The sequence below is a fragment of the Thamnophis sirtalis genome, unplaced genomic scaffold (assembly GCF_051295495.1).
Source record: "Thamnophis sirtalis isolate CommonGarterSnake01/CBP01778 unplaced genomic scaffold, rThaSir2_p1.2 scaffold_5, whole genome shotgun sequence".
Classification (NCBI taxonomy): domain Eukaryota; kingdom Metazoa; phylum Chordata; class Lepidosauria; order Squamata; family Natricidae; genus Thamnophis; species Thamnophis sirtalis.
This window is the reverse complement of record NW_028261385.1, coordinates 111,591,334-111,608,104: the sequence shown is the minus strand read 5'-3', so window position 1 is coordinate 111,608,104 and position 16,771 is coordinate 111,591,334. Positions and strand designations below refer to the sequence as shown.

Below are 16,771 nucleotides of genomic sequence, written 5' to 3'. Positions count from 1 at the left end.
AAAGACCTAGCCCTGCAAGATCAGTTTCTTAACCTCATGTTCAACTCCTCCTATTTTGCAACACATTCTATTCCTGATACTATAGAGCATGGGTGTCAAACTTGCAGCGTCACATTGCCATCACATGACATTTCATGACATTTCCCCCCTTCGTGGAGCTAAGGTGGGCATGCCCTGCACATGTTGCATCTGGCCCATGGGCCGCCAGTTTGAACACCCTGCTATAGAGCCTTTTCCCCCAAGGAGCCGCCATTTTTTAAAAATGGTTCCATTTTTTATGAAGGTTCTGCAGTTTATGGAGCTTAAAAAATGGAGGCTCCTTAAAAAAACCTTTTTGTTAAAAGAATACAACCTGTTCCAAAATAGAAGGAGTTTGCCATGAGACTGGCTCTGTAAGGAACTGATCTTACAGGGCCAGGTGCCTCAGAAACTGAAAAAACAAAAAGGTAAATTTGGTATGCTGGGCTCTGCAGCAGGCTTGAATCCTGCAAGTCATTGGGTTGGATCTTCCTTTCTATGCCCGAATTTGCAAACTCCATCTGCCCTGATCTCTCCTTCCAGGCTGGAGTTTGCAAATGTTGTATATTGTAATCTACTCTTGATTGCTGGATTGGAAGAAAGCTGAAGGACCACAGGTAACACTGTAAGAAGTGAGACACAGGCTGCCTCAAGCGGTGGAAATAGCCTTGGGAGGCTTGAGGCAAGCAGACCTGTTCCTGTGTAGGCCTCTTGAGGGGTTCCCCCTGAAGCACCCTGTGCTCTGTTGAAAAACTCTCCCATTCATTTAAAGTTTGCATCAGGGAGAGCAAGGAATGGGGTTGTTAATTGAGGTGATTTCACTTAACGACTGTCACAATATAGAATATAATTCTTTATTGGCCAAGTGTGATTGAACATACAAGGAATTTGTCTTTGGTACATAAGAGAATTAAATACACCCATCAAGAATAAAAAGATATAACACTTAATGATAGTCAAGGTTACTAAACTTTTTTCCCCAAATGATATCACTCTGCTTAACAACTAATTCCCACAACACTGTCAATAATTTGCTAAGAATGTATTACTATTATTCTTCTCTTCCTTCCTAGTATCTATCTCTCCATACTTATGACTATAACCATGTTGCTTGTATCTTTCAATTTATATTGTTTTTATTTGTTTCCAAATATGATTTGACAGCTTATTAGTAATCTTGACTATCATGTGATCATAATGGGCAGAATCCATTACAGTCATATTTCAAGGACTATCTGCAGTTGCTCTGACAGACTTGGTAGGTGTATTGTTTTCTCCCAGGTAGTTCCTTGATTAGACTATTGTTTACTGCTTGATTGTTTGTCTGAGTTGTTAATTCCTTGATTGGGGTATAGCATATTGCTTGATTATTTGACTGATATTAATCCTGGTGTTAAACTCTGTTAGTGACTGATTTGCCTGAGTGCCAAGCTTCCAGGAATTCTCTAGCATTTTGGATTTAGCTTTGTCTATGGATACTAACAGTTTTCCAGTTGAAATGATCTATCCATATGTTGTGAAATTAAGGAATTTTGATCATGTCTTCTGCCTGCTAATTGATGTTCATGGATTCACTTTATTAATCTTTTCCTTATCAGTTCTACTTAGTGGCTGTTACAGTCTTTACAGGTATGCAATCATAATAGAGCCTGCCCATTATGGTCATATTCTTGTATTCTTGTTTCTGTGATGTTTATAAACCACACAGAGTGCTTGAAATGCACAGTGAAATGGGTGGCATATAAATTTAATAAATAAATAAACACTAACGTCATGCATAATAACTTTTTATAGTATTCCAATTATATGGAATACAGGCATTTAAAACATTAGAAATGAAAAATTACAGATGCACTGTAATGGTTGTCCCAAAGGTGCTTTTTCAAGAAGCAACTGAACTTTCAGGTTTTTCTTTGAAGTCGTTTCACTTCTTGTTCAGAGATGAAGAAAATTCTTGGATGACAAGCAAAACATCTTCAAAGAAAAGCCAGAAAGTCCAGTTGCCTACTGAAAAAGCACCTTTGGGACATCCAAGACATGGATGATTGAGAATCTCCATAGATAGATGCACTGACTTTTTATTTCTCCTTTTTTCTTTGTTTTGTACATTAGCCATTTCTTTATCTTTTGTTTCTATTGATATGCTTAAATATAATGACTGACTATTTCATGATAGTGCTAACATACTTTTTCATAATACTGCGGTACCTTGAGTGGAAATTGCTCTTAAAATTATGAAACATACTACTGAATTCAGTCCTAATCTGAATCTACTACATAATTCTTCGTTGGATTTTTTAAACTGCTTTCAACACTTTTCAACCTAAGTGATATGCTGTCTGAATAGTTTAAAAGCTATGCTATTTTCCCCATGATCAAGATACAGTATCTTGATATTGGTGGGAAGGTCTGTTCATGTACACTTGAATCCTCTGTTCTCAGTTTTGTGTACAACAAACAAGTTATTTGATCTACTTAGTCTGAAAAATAATATGTTTATTTTGCAGGCGAATCATTCGGTGATACAGGTAATAAGCCTTTATGATATTTTCATTTCAGTATTGAGAAATTTAGATATATGTTTTATTGTAATTAAAATTTTAAAAAGTCTACCAGTAATCTATACTATACAGACTATAAATCACAATGGACTTGATTTCTATATAGTACTTAATTTAATAAATCTATTTCAGTAAGACAAAGGACAAATACTGGAGATATTTCCTCAAAATGACATAATGAAATTATTTTTATTCCACAGAGGGAGATGTTCTGAATACTGGTACAACAGAAAAGATTTTTGAAAATAATGAATTTACAAATGAAATTCCATCTCAGATCGCTCAAAGGTCTGACTGTATATCCTTTCTTTCATTAATAACATTAATAACTTATATTATTCATGTTAAAAATCAAGATATATTACAAGTCTAAATATTCTCATTAAACTATATTTAAAACTTTAATATTTCTTAATTATCACAATGAAGTACAAAGCATCTGAACTTTTGGAAATGTCCAGCCACCTTAAGGTGTTTGTAAGATCTGATGAATACCACTCTTGGTGCTAGGATATATTAGTGCTGGTCCCATCCAACCTAACATCATCTTTCTCTATCTGTGACAGTTTGCAGATAATAAATTCATGCTGACAATGTGCATGTAATTAGGTACCTTGTTCATATTTGAACTTTGGCTGCTCTGATTGCTAGCTCTCAACCATTCTCATCTAGCTCATGTTTATCTCTATTACTTGCGTTTCCCAACACAGGAGGTGCTGGTAACTGCAGTGATAGATGTTCTGAGATCCTGTCTCTTATCCTGTAATGGGACGGAAATGTAAAACATATTTTCTACCTGCTTAGATGAAGTACATGTTTGTATTGAGACTGCTACTTACTTTTGAAGATGATACACAAAAGTAGTGCCCAAAACCAGAATTGTGCATCATGCTAATTGCCCAAAACTGTCATTATACAATTATCTAATGCCATTTGGACCACCTTGCTTACTTTCAGCTGTAAAGGTAGTTGATTTGCTTCCTTGCTTATTGTTGTTGAAATTGCTGCTTTTTATCCAACAGGAGCAGGGTTATGACTGATCTCTGCTCTTCTATTGGTTAGGTTGAGATTATAAAAAATAATAATCACAGTTCAGTTCTCAAAATATTTAATGTTTTGATCAAACGTACCGTAAGCATATTTCAAGCATTTTGTTTTCAGTACACTTTCATGTTCTGTTGAGTTTTGAACTCAAAACATGTTGATATTGGAATACTTTTGATTCTCCCAATGATTACTTGTAATGTATACACCAATGTATAAGCTTTTTTTTTTAAAAAAACCAATATATATGAGTTAAATTCTTAAATTTTATTTATTTCACTTTTTCATGTTTATTATTTATTTATTAATTAAATTAATTTGTCACCCATCTCATTTCAAAATAACTGTGGATGGTTACACCATTAAAAGCATAAAACCCTGAGGTAAATATTTCTAAAATGATAACAATTGAGTTACAATTAAAGAAAAGGTTAAGATATGGGGAGGGAGGGAGCTGGATGTGTTGCGGGGCAATTGCCTCTTAATTCATGAACTGCGTCCAGTGTGATGGTCCTCCTGTCAGCGTTCCTAGTATCATGTAGAATTAAATCAGAGTCCAAGGCAAAACAATCCTTTTGCTTCCAATTTAATAAAGCAGACATCTTAGGCACATCTGTGTTAATCCCAATACTGGAAATGACATCAGAATTCCACCCAGTTAAATGTTCATGATCTTGTCCCCACACCCACAATCCATCACATGGTCCAATCTTCTTCTTCCACACTGGCATCCACACCCAGCTTCTTCCGGTCAGGTGTACTGGTGCGGAGACAAAGGATGACCTTGGCTTCTAGTAAAGAATGAAAAACAATACATTCCACAATCCTACTCCTTCTAATCCCCCCTCCCATTGACTATACTTAAAGAAACAGCATAATGAAATAAGAGAAAGTGTGGCAGGCCAAAATTCTAAAAGGAATATAATTGCAGGCCTGACACCCCCATTGGGACCCCAAAGCATCTGGCACAGCCAGGTCTTTGGGCCCTTAAAAAAGATCAGAAAAATGGGAGCCAATCTCATTTTAGGGTGTAAGATGTTCCAAAAGGCAGGAGCCATGGTAGAGAAGGCCTTTCCCTGGATCCTGCCAGCTGGAATTTATTGTCTGACAGACCACACTGTCCCTCTTACTCTGAGATAGTGGCTCAGTCCCAAGGTGAGATGAATCCTCAAGTACCCTAGACCCATGCCATACAGGATTTGAAAGGTAAAAACCAGCATCTTGAATTGCATCCAGAAGCAAACTGGCAACCACTACAGCTTGTGGAGTAGTGGTGTGATGTGGGCCACCCTAAGAACCCCAAGAACTGCCTGTGCCACTGCACTCTGCTGCAATTGAAGCTTCCGAATGCTCTTCAAGGGTAGCCCCATGTAGAGTGCATTGCAGTAGTACAAACATGAGATGAACAGGAGTTCAAGTAGTTATTATTTACACTCTGGATGCTCTGTTAGTTGAAAAAAATAGTTTCCCAAAATAGCAGTACCTCTTAGAAAGAATACCTATATTCACACGGACAGAAATGTAAAATTTCTTTTTATAACAATGGAGAAAGATTTTTCATATGTTCAACTAGATTAGCATTTGGCAGTATCCACATACTATAATAATAAATAATAAATAATATTTTTGTATTATTTTGAGATCCTTGGGAGTTTTCAAGAAGGTTTTGAAGGAGTTAAATATTTGCAACCTGCTTCATTTAAATGAAATCATATTGTCATTTGAGTTCAGCCATTTTGTTGCTAAATACAGTTGAACATTATCATCTGAGTTGTGAGAGAAGGAATATAAAATGGGATTATAACTAAATGGTTTCAGTTTGTGATGATTTCTAATTCCTTTCTCCTGTTTTTAAAAATAACCAAACTGAAATTTGGACATTTGACATTGCACTCTCAGGAGTCTAACTAGAGAGCCACAGTTGGATGCCACTGGGCCTTGACTGTTCCACCTCTGCTGTAACTGTCAGATCTTTGTAGTCCATAAACCAGGCCTATAAAGAGTGTATAGCCTGTTTACATCAAGAATAACAAGTGAAAACGCTTGTATTGCTAGAATTTATTTTTAGAATTTAAGATTGCAATTTAAAGTATGTGAATCAATCTAAACTTGTTTAGATATATTACAGTTGAAATATATATAATTCAGATACATTAATAATACTTGCTAAATTCTCAAATGTGCATTTATATCTGAAATTAAAGATATATGCAGAGGATGTTTGAAATTAATTTGTAATTATATAGAAATAATAGCAGTAACAGTAAATAGTAATTGCTTATTATTAAAACATTTTTCCCTACTTAACAGAAGGCTACCACGACCCAGCAGTGCACGACCAGCTCCACCCCGTATAAAACATCAACAAAGTACAGAGATTTTAATTCCAGAAAGGTAGGGATAAATTATGAATAATGAAAAATCTTAATATTACTGATATACTTAACTTTTTGATGAGAGCCAGTTTGGTGTAGTGATTAAGGTAGCGGTGTCAAACTTGATTTCATTGAGGGCCAATCTTATCTTTGAGCTCGGGAGGCTGGGTGGGTGTGGCTATGGTGGGAATGGCCAGCTCTGGAAGTTACATCAGAATCCCACCCAGTTAAAAGTTCATGATCCTGTCCCCACACCCACAATCCATCACATGGTCCAATCTCCTCCTTCCACACTGGCCTCCATGCCCAGCTTCTTCCGGTCAGGTGTACTGGTATGGAGACAAAGGATGACCTTGGCTTCTAGCAAAGAATGAAAACAATACATTCCAAATTCCTACTCCTTCTAATCCCCCCTCCCATTGACTATACTTAAAGAAACAGCATAATGAAATAAGAGAAAGTGTGACAGGCCAAAATTCTAAAAGGAATATAAATGCAGGCCTGACACCCATTTTATACCATGCAGGAGTATACCATCAGCAAAACGACTGACTGGGATATTTCTCCAACACATCTACTGCTTGCATGGGGTACCTTGCTGCATCATTTCAGATAGGGGGATGCAGTTTACCGCCAGATTTTGACAGGACTTTATATACTTGATTGGGTCTTCACAGGGGTTAATTTCGGCCTTCCACCCTATCACCAACGGGGCAGCTGAAAGAGCCAATGTTATGGTAGAACGCTATCTGAGGTGTTACATATCGTACCAACAATCAGATTGGTCAGGCCTCCTATCATTGTTTAAATTGACTAACAGTTACAAGTATTGGGAACGTCTGGAATAAAAAAAGCATTTTTGGTAAAATATTCATTTTTTTAATTTTTATTTTAATTGAACAAAAATACACAAAAAGAATCATCCTTCATTACATCTTATAGAAAGCGTGTCGATTGGTTACAGATATCTTTCATGCATTCCCTCCACAGTCGTTACTTATAGTTCATATTAGATTATACACTTTAAATCAAAAATCTTTGTATATCTTACTATCAATGTACCACAATTCTCATTTGACTACAATTATTTGAACATGCTTTTATTCATACTTAAAGACACAACCACATGGCATTCATTAATTATTTTGAAAAATCCTCCAATAACATTACACCTTTATAACATCTTTTAAGTAAAAGTCAGTTAATAAAGTTTCTAAACCTTCCCTCCCTTTCTCTCCAACTCACTGTTTAGAATTTATATCCAAGTTACTTTTGCCAATACCATAGCATGTATATATTGTTAAACAATGTCCATTGACATTTCCTTGTTGTTATAATTGGTTAAAAATATTTACTATTTATGTCCCATCTCCTCTCATCAGATTCCCCCCCCCAAAAACCTTACACCTTTATAACAAGATCTAAATAAAAATTTATAGTTTTTTCCAAGCCACTTTATATTGAAATTTCTTTTACTAGATTGCCAATACATGTATATATCATTACGCTGTATCCATTAGCATTTTATTATTATTATAGTTAATTGTTAGCGAATAAACATTTGATAACAATCTAAAACAATCTAAGAGTTATAAAATTCCTACTTATTAATCACCAAAATCAACTAATTTTTTATTATCAACTTTTATTGTAAACCTGTATCTTTCCAGTGATAAAACAGTCTTATCTCTCTTGCCAATTGTGGTGTCAGTCTTTTTTTAATCTCCTTTATAAGGTTTTTATAGACTTCTCTCTGCACTTTGTTGCTTGAGTAATCTTGTTGCCGACCAGCTGCTACTAAAATTAGCTTGTCTTTGGTTGTCAATCTTTCTTCTGAAAAAAATTCTCTTCTTAAGTCCATCATCATTACTATTTTTCTTCTTCTGTGTCCTGGAATCTGGGGTAGAGCTCCAATTCATCGAATTCCCTTTTCCATATTCCCTTCATTCCACTTTCACCCACATTTGCTCCATTAATAAATTCATCTATTGTCTTATCTTTATCGTCTATATCTTCATTCTCCCCTTTAATTTTTGGAGCTCCAACCCCATCATCTTTTGCTGTGAGGAAGACTAGTCTTTCCAACTTCTCAATTCTCCCATATCCTTCCAATAGATTTTGAATTCCAGTCAAGATATTTTGGAATTTTAAGGTTTCCTCATCTGAATATTGATCCATGTTTCCAAAACAGAAAAAAAGAAAGAAAAAAAGGAAAAAAAACTAATAGCCACTGCCACTCTAGCCTTCCAGGCCTCTTTTATTTTTTATTTTAGATTGACTTGAACACGTTATTTTATGCTCTTCAAAGGAGAAGGGTTCTGTTCCCCCCACTTTCTTTCCCCTGCCAAAATAGTTCTCAGAGGCACCTGTGAAAACAATTCATGCCCTTGGCTCTTTATCAGTTTCTGTAAACAAGTTGCAAACCCTTCAGCTACAAAGTCAGTGAAGTCAAATAAGGAAAGAAAAGAGATACGTTGTTTCAAAAACCCCAGCCTCTGAGTGACAGTGTGCTACTTTTCACTTTCTAATATTTATCTCTGGCTTATAGTAAACAAAGTTCTTTAGATTTCTTTTAGTGAGATTTAATAACAAGTAATAGGAAGAATTGTTAAAATAAGAAGGAAGGTTTTAATCCAGAAGTCAAAAAATAAAGCAAAAAAAGCAGAAGAAAAATCAATCCATTCATTTTAAGAGGAGAAATGAGAAACATTGCAAGCACTTTAATCTACAAAGAATAGTTACAAAGAAAAAAAAAGCTTTCCACAGCAATCCAATTAGGGTTAGTTTCACTGCTCAGTTCTTTTGCTTAGGGATCTAATTTGGCTTTAAAGAAAAATTTCTTTGGGCAGTCTTTAGCAAAATAGAAAAAATACCTTACCAGATGGACTCACTTTGTCTTTTCACTTCCTTCCTTCCGGAGCATCCTGATTTCATCAGCCTGGGGGGCTGCCTGTTTACCGCCGGCTTGAAGCGCTTCCCTTGGGTCGATCAGGGACTTTGCAATGTCCCTGAGACCAGCAAGGTTTCGTCTTCCTGATCACCGTCTCTACGGGACGGTTTTGGTCTCAATGGACCGTCCAGCAGCAAAAGTGTCAACTGCAGTCTTGGAGTATCAAGACTGCATGTTGTGACATCACAACGTGGCTCCTCCTTCTCGGTAAAATATTCATCTTGATTACAGATACACATTACCCAGTAGAGATAGGTGCAATTTGTCCCATCTTTGTAAGTTCTTCTTAGAATCCCTCCAAAGAGGGATTATTTTGAAACAGTTTTATATTTCTATTTATCAACATAACCCCTAAGTATTTCACCTTTTTTTCAACCCTAAAACCCTACTTTTGATCAATATACCACTGCATTGAGAAGACATATTCTTAATCAACATTGTTGTTTTCTATTTGTTTATTTTGAAACCTGCCAAAGCCACAATCTCATTTAATTGCCTCATCAAATATTCTATATTGTTTTTATCATCCTGTAAAAATATGACCAGATCATCAGCAAATGCCCTCAATTTATTTAGTTCTTAATATTTATACCCCTTATTTTATTATATTCTCTGGTACCTCTATTCAGAACTATTGAAAGCTATGCTATTGAAATTCTTGGACAACCCTTTGTCTGAAATGGTATAAGATGCCCTGCTTGAGCAAGGAATCGGACTAGAAGATGTCCAAATTCCCTTCCACTCCTATTGTTCTAGGTTTTAAATTCTGCTCTTGTGAAAGCAAGACCTTTAAAAAAGTGCTCTTCAAAAGCACTTGGAAGTTGTAGTTGGTCCAGAATGTTATGAATTATGCTAAATGTTATACTCAGCAGACAGTTATGGGTACACCTTTGTTAATTCATGTCACTCTGCAACTCTGCAAGGAGTTTATATAGACGCCAATCTCACAAAAAGCAACTCTGGGCAGCATATAATAAATAAAGCAGTCAATTAAAAAACAACTAAAAACCTAAAGCATCACAATAATAAATGTGATTAAAAAATACTAACCATAGGTGAAGGGGGGATAAAAATAGTCTCCTTAGTATTATAACTCATAAAGTATAAGTTCTTCTACATATATTAATACGGTACTTTTGTGTTTCCATTTTTTAAGTATATTTATAATTAGTTTTATCAACTGTGACTTGTTAAGTTTGAAACTGTCAGAAACATAATTTTTTTATTTACCAAGTTACAAGAAACTACCAGCTCCATGTTGACAGATGAGAAATCAATTCTATGAGTCTAGGGCTGCTGGCATTTTGCTGGCATCTACTTGCGTAAGGTGCAGGTTATTCAAGGCAGGTAGAAAGCTACCATGTCCAGTGTAGTAGCAGATAGAAGACTCTGAATAAGTGCTTGATGTGGATTCAGTTTTTTGAAGAGGAGTCCAGTCTAGGTCATTCATATGTGACAATGATAAGTAAAATGGAAAAAGTTTACAAATTGTACTGCAAAGAAAATGTAGTTTGACTAAGCTACTTCACTTTGCCAGATGTTCTTAAAATAGGGGAAATTTTTTTTGAGAATAAAATAGTATGTTTTGAATTTCCCTCAAATTTCCACTTTATGAGGTTGTGTCCCTTGAATTTTACAGCTTTTTAGATAGAGTTTGGTTTGAAAATGTTCATGTTCTACCTTAAAATGGTTATTTGTGACAATATCTGAATTATTGCTCTGTTCTTATTTTCTTATAGAAATGGCAGTGCCAAAATGGTATCAAACGTTATTATAGATAAAGAAGAAGAAGAGGATGACCAGTTTATAGTGAAAGCAGAACAGCAGCTACCTGAAATAACAGAACTGAAAATGGTTAGTTTATGTGCTTTCTTATTTAAATATGAAAACGTTAACATGTAGTTAACTGTTTTGCTCTTATTTTTTCATGGGATTTCAGTAGGTTAGTTTCCATTTTATGTCTAGTTGTTGAAAGTTCAAAACTAGACTACAGATGGAGACATTTTCCAATCTTAGTTAATCTAAGAAGATTTGCAGTTACCTTTAGAATGGTGTATATACATAATCTTAAGCACTCAGGGTAGAAAAATGTGGAAGTTACACAGTGTGAAAATTTTTTAACAATTGGTTCTCTGTCCTAATGACTGGCTGGGTGGTCATGTGACTGGGTGCAATGGTCGCAAGTGTGAAAAATAGTCATAAGTCACTTTTTTCAGTGCCATTGTAACTTTGAATGGTCACTAAATAAACTGTTGTAAGTCAAGGATTACCTGTACAAAAATACAAAAAGCTTTTTTTGCTTGCAAAAAGCTGCCCTAAATACCAGTTATTAGATTAGAAATGGGGGAATACACACTGAAGACCAATGAGTCACAGCTGTCATGGAAACCTAAACCATCTGTTTCTTGGTTTCCAGAAAGTCCAGTTGTCTCTTGAAAAAGCACATTTGGGACAGGAGTCTCTTGCATTGCTTTGGAGTGGCCAAGGCACATGATTGCTCACTGATAATAAGTAGATCCTTCTTCCAATTTATAGTTTACTCTCATGATAATATTGGCATAGTAATATAGCCCCAATTGTAGAAAGATAGCATCTACCCCTCTTCTAAAAGAATGAAATATTTTGAGAAATATTAAAAAAGAAGAATATATTTCCCTGGATGAGAAATGGAGAACAGGTTTTCTTAGAGGGAGAAAGCACCCACCTTCCTTAATAGCCCACAGCAGATGTCAGCAAAACCACCTTCTGGGATGAGCATCTAAACATCACATTGTACTTGATCAGTTGGGTAGTTAAGAATTGATAATGTATTATCTGTTCCCTAAACCTTCTTGGGATTTGTTTTAGAGTTTGAATTTATCTTCATTTATAAATCATTGGTTCATCCCTTGTCCTCTTATATATTTCACCCCTCATTGTTTTTCTGGTGGACCTTCCTTGGTAATTTATGCTGTCTCGCATAATTTGTATGTATAACTCATCAATGTCCCCTTGGATCTCATGCTTATTTTTCTGTAGGGTGTCTGCTAATAGTTCTGTCATAATCTTTAGTATGTCTTCTTCCTTGTTTTCCACTATATTTTGAAACCTCAAGAGGAAGGCTGCTTTTTCCATTTCTAAATGTATGATTGCCTCTTCCAGATTCCTATTTGCTGCACTAAGTTTCTGTTCCGTTGTTTATAATTTCTTTTGTGTTTGTTCTGCTTTTGTTTCCACCATTTGTACTTTCTGTTCATTCTTGGATTTTTCCATTATATTGCCCCTTTTTTGTCATCCAATTTTCAGATGCCCCCCTTCATATATCAATTTTTATGTCCTTGTGATTTCTTGCAATCGACTCTTGGGTTTTTGTCATGGTTTCCTGAATCATGAGGCGGTTCATCTGCATAATCTGCATGTTTAGTGTGGAACCAGATTTCTCCACATTAAGCATACTATCTATTGAGCGTTGGCCTAATGGAGATAATGTGGGTGATGGATTTGATGCTGTCTTCTTTCCTATTTTTGTGATGGTTGTTGTGCTTGTCATTTTCACAACCTGAAAAATATTCTTTGACAATAGCATATATAAACTACTATCCACTTTTAATACTTACCACCTTTCCTGTAGACAATTCTCCAAATTTATGCACAGTGTAATATTCAATACTAAATAATATTATATAATACTAATCCAGTAGTGCTATATTTATTATCAGTATTATGGTTATATTTTCATATGAATAAATAGGCAGTGGTATAAATAAATATATAAGTATATATGCATATAAATATAAGCTTAAATATAAATTTGTATAATATAAGTGTATATGCACTGCTATAGTCTATATATAAAATGATATAAAATAGTCCCCTATAGGTAGAATATTTACAATCAATGTTTTGCAGTTATTAATAAGTGTTTCTCTATATGTTATTCTAGATATTGCATCAGTAGCTGTTCATCTTCTTGCCTCTAGATTGCCATCTCACACTATTTGGCACAGTCTCTAGTCCACAGCTGTTAAGATTTTCCTACAAAGTTCTATGTTCCGTTGCAGTCGCAATCCAAAAGAGTCTCATATATCCCTAAAAGTCTTTTTAAACGATAATCCAAAGTTTCTCCTCTCTCCATTTTCTCTTAGTCTATCAGTATCTGTCCTCTGGTATCAACTGCTCCCACTGCTAAATTGCTGCTACGTCTTGGTAGGAGAGCTTCTGCCCCTCTCTTTGGAGACTCACTTTTGAGTCTGTGTCAGATTTTTGAAAGATGCCCTAATTAATTATGGTTGAATTTTACCCCTTCCCTCCCTCAGTCTGTGTCATAAATCACATTTCCCAATGAGGTGCATGCCTCACAAGCCTGCTGTAGTAATCTGAGATCTGACTAGCCAAAAGTATGCGTGGAATGTGCTCCCCCCCCTTTCCTCTCACCATGGCAATATGTTGATGCTTTATGAGTTGACATTTAGCTCCCCTCACTTTCCGAAAGCAACCTGTGCAAAGCAAAAACAATTTGAGTATAGGTATAGGATTTAAGGCTGTGTCCCACCACCCCTACCCCCCCAGGTTTGTTTGGATTTTCTGCATGGAATTTTGCTATAAGCCAATCAACCTGGATATTTCTACTCTTAGCCAAGATGCCTCTGACAAGGGGTTGCCCTTCCACTTGATTAAGTATTGGAATCCAATCAAGGATTCATTGCACCTTATAATGGGTTTGGCCCCCTATGAACACAGCGTCTGGGGGCTCCCAGGATAGTGGTCTCAGAGTTGATCCGACCACAGGCTTTAAGAATCTACCATGGAATACTGGATGTATCTTCCCTAGCAGTTGGGGCAGTTTCAGTTGCACTGTGGCTGGGTTGATGATCTTTACTATGAGGAAAGGTCCCATAAACTTTGGCCCCAGTTTTCTACTAGGGAGTTTTAACCTCAAATATTTTGTGGAGAGGTAGGCCTTTTCTCCCATCTGGAATGGCTGTTGTGGAGCTTGGTGTTTATCTGCCTGTTTCTTATAGATTTTCACCGCTTTAGCCAGCGCTTTTTTGACATTCTCCCAGGTTGCTTTTACATTGACATCCAATCAGTCAAGCTGACTGACGAGGGGGGATCCCTAGGATACTCAGGCATTGGGATGAAGTCCATGCTGCTCACTACTTTGAATGGTGTTAGACCCATGCTACTGTGAATAGCATTATTGTATGTGACCTCAGCAAAAGACAGAAGGTCTGCCCAATTGGTACTGCTCTATCATGGCGTTCAGTCTCTCTCCCCCCCCCCATTGGTGCTTGGGTGAAAAGTCCCTGGAGTGACCCAAAGGACCGTTGAAATCCGTCCAGAACTGGACACCTCTGTCTGAGATAATTCTTCAAGTTACTCATGCAGGTGGTAGATGTGCTTCAGGAACAGTTTGGCCAGCTAGTGAGCTGAGGGAAGACCGCTGCAGGGCATGAAGTGGGCCTGTTTGGAGAATAGTCTAAATCACCTCTCCCTGCCCCACTTTTTGGCAATATCCTTACTATAAAGTCCATTGCGATCTCCCATGGCCTTGTTGGCTCTGCTACTAGTTGCAGCAGTCCAGGGGGTTTTCCCAGTCATCTCTTCATTGTGGCGCAGATGATGCAAATTTTCTTGTAACTATCCACATCACCAGAACTGCCTCTGGGCTAAGTATAAAGTCTTTAGGAATTCAAAGTGGCCTGCTGGTTTGGCGTCATGGCTCCTCTGGAGAATTAGGGTGCGTAGGGATTCTGGGACATAGAGTTTTATCCCCTTCCATATGAAGTCATCTCGCTATGTCAAGATGTGTTGGTTGTTTTTGAACCAGAGATCTGCTAGCAGTTCGGTTTTGAGCCTCGTGATTAGGTCGCTTGCGGGTTGGTCTTGCCGGTCATGCTGTTGCTGCCTGGTGTTCACTTGGGCAGTGGTTTGAGTAGAGGGAATGATGGCATCCACTACATCCTCCCATTCGCATTCATACTGAGGCATGCGGGAGAGGGCATCAGCTACAAAGTCCATCCCCCCTGGAATGTGCTTTAGTACAAAGTCGAAACGGTGGAAGTATTTTAGCCCATCAAATTTGTTTGGGTGATAGTTTCCATGGGGTCCTCAGAGACTCCAGATTTTTGTGATCAGTCCAGACTTTGAACAGTTTTTGGCTCCCTTCCAGCAGGTGTCGCCAGGTTAGCAGTGCCCATCTCACCATGAGAGTCTCCTTTTCCCAATGCTGCCCATTGTCTCTCTGTGTCTGTGAGCTTGTGGGAAGTGTAGGCACAGGGCTGTAGGTTTCCTTGGCTGTTTCTTTGGAGTAGCACTGCTCCCACTGCCACACTGTTGGCGTCTGCTTGGTTAACAAAGGCTTGCTCGGGGTCAGGATGCTTCAGCACCAGTTCCTTTGCAAACAGTTCTTTTAATGTTTCAAATGCTTCTGGCAGGTTATGTTCCATTGTAGAGGTTGTCCGGGGTGAGGTTTTGTTCCTGGGCTACCTGTCTTTAGGTCTGTCATGGGTTTGGCAATCTTCACGAAGGAGGGGATGAATTGTCTGTAGAAGTTCGTGAGCCCTAGGAAGCTTTACAGCTGTCAGCAGGTGCTAGGAGGTTTCCAGGCTAGGACGGCGGGGGAGACAAGGACCCCCTTGTACAGGTGCTCATATAGCACCTTGTTTATTAACTGCATGAACACCGCTGGGATTCCTTGCAGTCCGAAAGACATCACTTTGAATTGGAAGCTCCCTAGGGGATAGTTGAACGCTGTTTTCCACTCATCTCCTTCCCTGATGCATACTCGGTAGTATGCTTCTCTGAAGTCTAGTTTGGTGAAGACTTTTCCCTTGGCCAGGTGAGATAGCATGTCCTTCCTGAGGGAGAGAGGGTATTGGTTGTGTATGCACACAGCATTTATCCCTCAAGTCCACACAGAGTCTCATAGTTCCACTTTTTTTACTTTGAAGAGACTGGTGCCGCGACCTGTGGCTTGGCTGACTCAATAGACCCTTGTGCTAGTTTTTTGTCTATGCATTTGCACTTTTCTTGCATTTCCCAGGGCGTCATGGCATACAGTGTGGGCATGGGTAGTTTTGCCCCGGGATAATTTCGATGGGGCAGTCTGCCTCACAGTGGGGTAGGAGGGCAAAGTATCACAGTCTTGCTGAATACTTCTGCAAGGTCCTGATACTCTCCTGACATCTGTACAATCTCTGGGGTTTTGTTGGATGTGGCTGCCAGTTCTGGTGGGCTCTTTGTGGGGTTCCCTGCTTGGTGGTGTTTCTGTTTGCTGGTGTGAAAGGGGTTGGGGCCCCTTTTCTATCCTAAGTCTGTGGGTACTCCCTTGCCACCAGATCGTTGGTGCCCACTTGTCTAGCCAGGAGAGTCCCAGTATGACTGCATCTATCATTTTGGGGGCTATTATGAATCAAATTACTTCCCAGTGATCCACTAGCTCTAGTCTCACTGGTTTGGTCAGGTGGGTGGCATAGGCTCCCCCCATTAGGAACCCATCAACCTGTTCGAACTGGATTGGGTGGGCCATTCTTTTTGCTCTGATTCCTAGTTTCAGGACTGTGGTCAGGTTGATCAAGCATCCTAGTGCAGCCTGAGTCTATTAGGGTTTGAAAAGTCCACTGGCTTTCCATTTTGGGGGCTGTGAGGCATATTGGGAAAACGAAAGGGGGAACTGTCCTCTCACCATTGTGTCATTTTTCCCCTCATCATCACTGTCATAGGATTCTGGTGACTGGTCATCATTGCCTGGGGTTCTCCCCCCTTTGTCTGGGTGGGGAGGGACTTCTGCAGCCTGGAGGGCATTCCAGGACACTCTGGTGGTCTGTTTGGGGCCGTGTTCC

At 38.1% G+C, this 16,771-nt stretch overlaps 1 protein-coding gene across 2 annotated transcripts in view; it reads left to right on the top strand.

The window, feature by feature from the left end:
- IFT54 (intraflagellar transport 54) overlaps positions 1-16,771 on the top strand; it is a 55,301-nt gene that overhangs the window by 27,561 nt on the left and 10,969 nt on the right. For both annotated transcript variants that reach the window (XM_087716583.1, XM_087716584.1), the window contains exons 8-11: positions 2,526-2,546; positions 2,780-2,867; positions 5,934-6,017; positions 10,688-10,802. In XM_087716583.1, coding sequence (XP_087572709.1) covers positions 2,526-2,546; positions 2,780-2,867; positions 5,934-6,017; positions 10,688-10,802 — 308 coding nt within the window. The remainder of the gene's footprint in view (positions 1-2,525; positions 2,547-2,779; positions 2,868-5,933; positions 6,018-10,687; positions 10,803-16,771) is intronic.